A 6834-nucleotide genomic window follows, 5' to 3' on the forward strand; every position below is an offset into this window, starting at 1 on the left:
CAATTTACATGACGAATCAGTGTTTCTGGAGTTGGAGAAGAAAACGCTATTCCGTGTGTTAATTATGCCTGTTATTTGGTTTGAAGTTTGAAAATTCATGTGGTCATGACTCTGCATCTGTCTCAGCGGAGACTGCAAACGCGCTGTCAAAAACCATCTCTTAAAGAGGATGGGAGATGCCACTCTCATTGGTTTATTGCATGTTACGCCCAAAACACACCCACGTGTTTCAGCCCAACCCATTTTAGATTTGCGCTGGGCGCAAAGCTCATTTATCTCGCCGTCATAATAGCATAATAGCCATAATAACAGTGCCATAGAACCGCCCACAAAGTACTTTGACTTTGCGCCTTAACGTCTGCTAAGTATGTTATAGGCCTACTGCATGAGAAAAATTTAGATCGATATTGCGCAACAATCGGGAGATGGGGACCCCCCCCCCCCCCGAATATTGAAGGGTATTTCGCACACTGGATTTAACCTATGAAGACATGAACGAAAACACAAACTTTCCGTATTTATTTTATTAACAAAACAAACAACCAATTCATACTATAAAAAATACATAAGTGCTCTAAACTTGGGGACTATTTCCTGCGGCGGTCGTGTTTCCTGATGAGGGCCATGAGGTTGTCTGTGGTGACCAGCGGCTCCTCGGGCCCCGGCTTTGCCCTCTGCTTCTGCCTCCGCTGCTGCTCGTGCAGGTGGGGGGAGTTGAGGAGCTGGGGCGGCAGGCTGGAGCCTGTGGGCTTCACCCGGCTCACCACCTCCAGGAACAGACGCTTGTTATTGTTGTTGAGCAGAGTGATGGCCGTCCCGCGGTGGCCCAGGCGACCCGCCCTACCTACCTGGAGGGATGGGTGATAGATGGATAAAAACATTATTAATCCTCCGGGAAATTCCTCTGTTACAGCAGCACAGCAGCAATGGAAAACACAGGATATAATACAATACAATATAAAAGTAGTAGTAAGGAAAACATAAATGCTAGTAAGGACAAATAGAACAAACAGGACAAACAGTATAAATCATAAAGTGGTCCAGTGCTTCACAGTATATGTGTAAATGCAATGTAATGCAAATGGGAAATTGGCAGTGCAGAGCAATACAGCAATATACACGCAGTCTCTCTCACTCACACACACACACACACACACACACACAGAACTTTGGCCAGAATAAAAACTACTAAATTACTACTAAATAAATACAATACGAGTACAATACAAGATATTTAGGACGCACACTGATCATTACCACAAACAACCTATGTGTGAGCCTTTCAAATGAAGCGTGTGGGTGTGGAGTTTACCTGATGCACATACTCGTCCATGTTGGAGGGCATGTCGAAGTTGACCACCAGCTTGACGTTGACCAGGTCCAGTCCTCTGCCCAGCACTCCGGTACTGATCACCACCTCAAACTCGCCCTCGAGGAGACCCTGCAAATCACATGGGTCAATGGAGCATTGCATAATTAACATTCACATTTAGGGCATTTAGCATACGCTTTTATCCAAAGCAACTTACAGTACATTTGTCAGAAGAAAGAGAAACAACAATATATCGCTTTCGGTACAGTTAGGATGTTCACAGAACCAAGTGCCAAACAGTTACAATTGCGAGGTTAACCCATTCCCTGTATACAACTAAGATAACTAGGATAAGATGCTACACAATGCTAAGAACTATTTAAGTGCCAAGACGTACAACATACAATACGTGACGTACATACATGATACCTCTAAGAAGATTGCAAATGTTATTCCACACATTTCAAATTTGTCATTTTCAGTCATTTCTGGGGACATCTGTGCCCTGAGCCTCCTCATCTTTGGCCTCACCTTAAGGATACGGTTGCGCTCCCACTGGGTCTTGTCTGAGTGGATGGCCACCGTGTTCAGCTCCATCACCTTGGTTACCGCCTCGCACAGCAAGTCCGCCCCCAACTTACAGTCCACAAAGACCACCACTGGGGGCTGGAACAGCTTTCCGTCCTGGAATACCATCAGATAAGGTGTTAACATGTAATTTTGTTTCACAAGGAGGAAGCAAACTAATTTTGTTACCTTTTTACTTCCAGGAGAGAATGAAAAAATTGAGGTTAATGAGGTCTTTTGGGGATGGAGTTGTGGCTAGGGTATGGGGTTTGATCCATAGATGTCCAGTGTACCTGAAGGCACACTGTGGCTGGACAGGCTGGAATACCTACTCTTCAATGACCTGTAGCACAGAATCTGAATTCAGTCTGATTCAAATAGTACATTTCGATGTACTATTGTGTTTTATTACATTTTCTATTAAACCTTTACTTATTACGGTTTGTCTCATTGAGTTTCTGGACCACTTTGCCAAGGGAGATCCGATAAAATGTCATGTTTTAATCTTTCCAGATTTAAAACATGTGTATCTGCAAATACCTCAAACTTAAACCCAAAATGTGATTAGTGCAAGACTGATTTCAGTTCAACATTTTTCAGGGCCTCTCTTTCGCATGAAAGAAAATGAGAACATTCCAGCATTCCTGGCTAGGGTGATTTGATACTCTAATAACTGTTTAGGTGAAACTCTTATTCAACACCATCCATTGAGCAATGAAAATACCTCATTTAGCCCTGCCCTGTATAAATGGAACAAACCATTGCCTTAATTCCTGAGGTGGGGCCATGCCTCTGGGCCCACCCATTTCCTCTGGACAGGGGGAGGCTGACTAGGCAACTGCTGTCCAAATATAGTCCAGTCCAGTAGGGACTGGTCATTAGCGTGGAATTCCCCCCCTTTCACAACAAAGAGCTGGTCGCCATGGTTACCACAACTCCATTCAGGATCTCTGAATGAATGGGTGTTCTCTAACAACTATGACTCTAGTCCGCAGGGAGGAGTTTAGAGCTGATCAGTCCATCAGCAGAAGGCCTTGATAGTCGTCCAGATGGAGTGAAACATTATGTATCTCCACACATGACAGGCCCAGACATTTCAAGGTCCCAGAGAAAGGTCTGTTATATATAATCTCTTATATTATATAATAAGAGGAACAAAACCTGAAGGATTCAATGTCCTTCTGAAACACATAAGCTTTAACCCAGGCACTCCCACTGACTGTTTCGCTCTTTAGCCCAAACAGCAGAATCAACTGAAAAAATGTAAAACTTTCCTTCCTCAAATAAACAAAGGACAAAAAAGCTACACCTTAATGGCTTATGTGCCAGGGCAGGAGGTTGAGATTAAGGTATTCGAGGAGAGAGGAGAACCAGGGATTTTTCAACTAAACAGTCCACACCTGGAAGTACTTGTAGTTAATTATTTGCAATTGTGAAAAATGGATTGGAGATTAAACTAAATATTTTTTCCTACAGTAAGTCTTGGGTCCAGCAAATCTAGTCACACTCCACAAACATGATAAAACTCTTGAACCGGTTTTAGTCAGCTTTTTCTACTATAAACACAAATTACCTGGGCAGACACAGATTAGAGATGGAAGTGTTGGCCCTGGTAGAACAGTACCATGCAGTAGAGCAGCAACACTCAATATCATTTCTCTTCTCCCTCCCTCAACCAAATGTTGAGAGCTTGTAGGTTGTAGCAAAAAAACAACAAGTAGCAGTACATATTCAGATAGTTACAGTCTAATATGGACAGAGAGGTCCTCCCGTTCTGTACATACATTGAGGATCTCGAAGAGCTTCTTCTTCTTGGAGGGCTCCTCCACCCAGAGCAGGATCTGCCGCACGTTCGAGCAGGGCTGGTTCTTGTCCCCGATGGTGATGCGGACGGGGTCGCGGGTCAGCCGCCCTGCCAGCTCCTCCGTGCCCTCGGGGATGGTGGCCGAGGTCAGCAGGGTCTGCCGCTCCTCCGGGACGTGCTCCAGCACCTCCAGCACCTGCTGCTGGAAGCCCATCTTCAGCATCGTGTCCGCCTGCAGACCAGCACAAGAACACAAGGGTTTGTGGGGCCGGTATTCAGAGACAAATGTTCCTTTTTAAATGGGTCTCAAATGCAGGGATGATAGGCGTGTGTATAAAAATACAGTTATACCAGGGAATATTAAATTCTCATTCATAGGAGGGCAGATGCCCACTGTATATTGTAACATTGTGTCACATGATACATGAATATTTTCTTAAATAAGTTATTAACCAAACATTAAGCACTATTATATACTAGGTTATCTTGTACTAGCTGGTACCCATACCTCATCCACCACCACGACCTTGACCTTGTCCAGCTTCACTGCCTTCTGCTTCAGGATCTCTAGGAGCCGGCCAGGAGTTGCTATGGCGATCTGGGAAGGAGATCCATTGTAAAAGTAGAAAAGATACAACATAATACATCAAGTCACGCGGATAAGAGACGGTGGGATGATCCTCCCATTGCTCTTGATATCAATGTTTTGACTATAATCCAAAATACTAGATTAAAGCTCTGTCACATACGGGATGAAAGGGCAGAATTTAAAGGGAGGAGTGAATTCACCCTTTGGTCCTTTGCACTATAACAGAAGCACCTCAGAAGCTTTTTTCCCTTGGTCGTACATTGGTGAAGTTAGAGTTTTCAGCCGACTGGCTTAGTACTGGCGCTAATGGAACCTGTCCTGTTTCTCGTAAATGACCCCACTAATATACTAATGCTTTGAATGTTACCACACTTCGTCAGTAGTACAAATAGGGTCTGTACTCATAAAATATATATGCCACATAAAATGAGGCATTGTAAAGCGAGTAAAAGTAGTAAGTAAAAAAAAACAAAAAAAACAACTAGTGAATTCAACACTATTGACAACTGAAATAATTAAATTATTTCACGTCTGTGGATCCTATGGAGAAGGAGTTTGTACCTTGATGGTGCTCTTGAGGCGGTGGAGCTGAGGAGGCAGGGGCATGCCTCCCACCAGCAGGGCGGTCCTCATGTTGGCCAGGCCCATCACCAGCTCTTTGGCCTGCCTCTCAATCTGGATGGCCAGCTCCCTGGTGGGGGTCAGGATCAGAGCCAGCGGGCATCCCGGTTCTGCGCTTGTTTTCTGAAAAGAAGAGACAAATGATGTTAAAAAGAACAAGGTGGTTACCCATCAAACCCCCACACATTTTGCACAGGGGCTGTATAGTTTAGTGGCGTCTACTGAAAAAATATACATGCTATTGGAAATGACAAAACAAAACATAAAATCACATACAAATCTTAAAATAACATGAATCGGTTAATGTAATTGACAATATCCTACCTCCAGGGCCCGGATCACTACAGGTAGCAGAAAGGCTACCGTTTTTCCAGAGCCAGTGTCGGCGCTGGCAATCACATCTCTCCCAGTCAGGCCGACCGGCACCATCTGCATCTGGACCGGTGTGGGCGCCTCGTAGCCGGCCTTCTTCAGGTTGCCCCCCAGTGTGGAAGAGAATCCGCAGTGCTGGAACTCCACGATCGGTCGGCACACATCTGTTCCCTGGGCCGCGATGCCCAGCTCCCGCTTAATCCGGTCTACTTGGTCTTCTGTCAGACCAGATATAAACGGGTCTTCCTTGTACACGTACCCAGCCTCGTTTTCGACACCTGTAGTTTCTGCCTGTTGGCGAGGAGGAGTGCTCGTATTTTCTGTTGGTTCCTGTTTGTGGTTAAGGGCGTCCAATCCGAGGCCCTTGCCCATCTGGGTCAGGTGTTTACCCTTGCATTCCAGACTGCAGACGTCGTTGTCGGTGCTGTCACAGATGTACTCGCCGTAGCGACCACACATCACGCACACGGGCTCGCCAGGTTCGGGCCATCTCTGGCTCTTTCGGAACGACTTGACCGGTTCCTCCTCTTCTTCATCATCATCACTTTCGCCCGAGGAAGAACCGTCACTACTTTTAACGGGGCATGGATTCTTTTCCAAAGATTTGGCCTCTGAATGGGTCGATAGTTTTGTTGTTGTTGTTGTTGTTGTTGATGATGATGACGCTGATGATGGCTGTTTTGGGGTTTGGGGTTCTTCTGGGGGTGTCACCTTTTCGTGGGCTACTGGTAATGTAGGCGCTGGTTCGACACCCTCCTGGGTCTTTGGACTCCCGATTTGTTCCTGGTTCTCCTCCTGTTGCACCTTGCTCTTCTTTGTAGGAACTTGTCGTGGACCCTCGGTGGGTCTCTTCACTTTCAGAGCTCTTGGCATAAACATGTTTCAGATTGTTTACTCTGTAGACATAAGGAATGGATTTGGTATCGTGAGGCGGCCAATAGTTATCGCAGCATACCTTTAGCTTTTTAAGTTATTTTCTCGTGTTTTTACACATCTTACAAGACTCTTTCGAAGCGATACACGAGAAGGGATTCATTCCATTAAATCCGGTACGCCGGTGTTGAGGTCGACGTACAGTTGTAAAGTAATCCAACGCTATTACATTTTCCACACACACAAATAGAGATTTAGGAATTAATCACCACGACCAAATGATAACAAACTTCTCGACGCGCACTGATGACGCGCAGCGCCCTTTGCATGCTGGGTATTGTAGTCCCAGGACTCCCAGATTCGAAACCGTTATTAAACTCTCCGTTTCTTCATACTGAATGATTCGTATAGTTTGCATTAGAATATATTCTGCTTCTATGAACAAATATCTCCGTGTTACGTACATTCAAAACACAAGGCCGGGTGGGTATTCCTGCTCGTGTGTGTGTCTAGTGAAAGTAGGAAACAAAACAGCACATGGCAAAAAGTATGCCATTTATAGGGCACGTTGGTAGACATATGTAATACATCCAATAATCATTATTTCTTTGCCATATTCTCTATGAACGTCTCTTATTCTTCTAATATAATCCACGTTGGCCTCTATTATAACCTGTTAAGGAATAATTGTTTGTG

The 6834-nt window shown here is 44.9% G+C and overlaps 1 protein-coding gene across 2 annotated transcripts; it reads right to left on the reverse strand.

The window, feature by feature from the left end:
- Window positions 1–524: 524 nt before the first annotated feature.
- ddx59 (DEAD (Asp-Glu-Ala-Asp) box polypeptide 59) lies at window positions 525–6422 on the reverse strand. Of its 2 annotated transcripts, none has more exons than XM_084472668.1 (7): window positions 5218–6422; window positions 4834–5016; window positions 4192–4281; window positions 3664–3915; window positions 1844–1996; window positions 1313–1441; window positions 525–848 (listed from the first exon to the last, which is right to left on the reverse strand). In XM_084472668.1, the coding sequence occupies exons 1-7, from the start codon at window positions 6142–6144 to the stop codon at window positions 588–590; spliced, it is 1995 nt and encodes a 664-aa protein (XP_084328794.1). In that variant the 5' UTR covers window positions 6145–6422; the 3' UTR covers window positions 525–587. The 2 variants fall into 2 exon arrangements, with proteins under 2 accessions (XP_084328794.1, XP_084328795.1); XM_084472669.1 differs by having other exon boundaries at window positions 624–844.
- Window positions 6423–6834: the final 412 nt, after the last annotated feature.

The sequence above is a fragment of the Micromesistius poutassou genome, assembly GCF_964030765.1.
Source record: "Micromesistius poutassou genome assembly, chromosome: 9".
NCBI classification, from domain to species: domain Eukaryota; kingdom Metazoa; phylum Chordata; class Actinopteri; order Gadiformes; family Gadidae; genus Micromesistius; species Micromesistius poutassou.

Excerpts from the sequence above, each read along its gene's own strand:
- ddx59 (XM_084472668.1), bottom strand. The coding sequence starts at position 6,144 with ATGTTTATGCCAAGAGCTCTGAAAGTGAAGAGACCCACCGAGGGTCCA. Across the intron at positions 5,017-5,217 it reads TAGTGATCCGGGCCCTGGAG|AAAACAAGCGCAGAACCGGG; the intron begins GTAGGATATTGT and ends TCTTCTTTTCAG. Across the intron at positions 1,442-1,843 it reads AGCGCAACCGTATCCTTAAG|GGTCTCCTCGAGGGCGAGTT; the intron begins GTGAGGCCAAAG and ends TGTGATTTGCAG.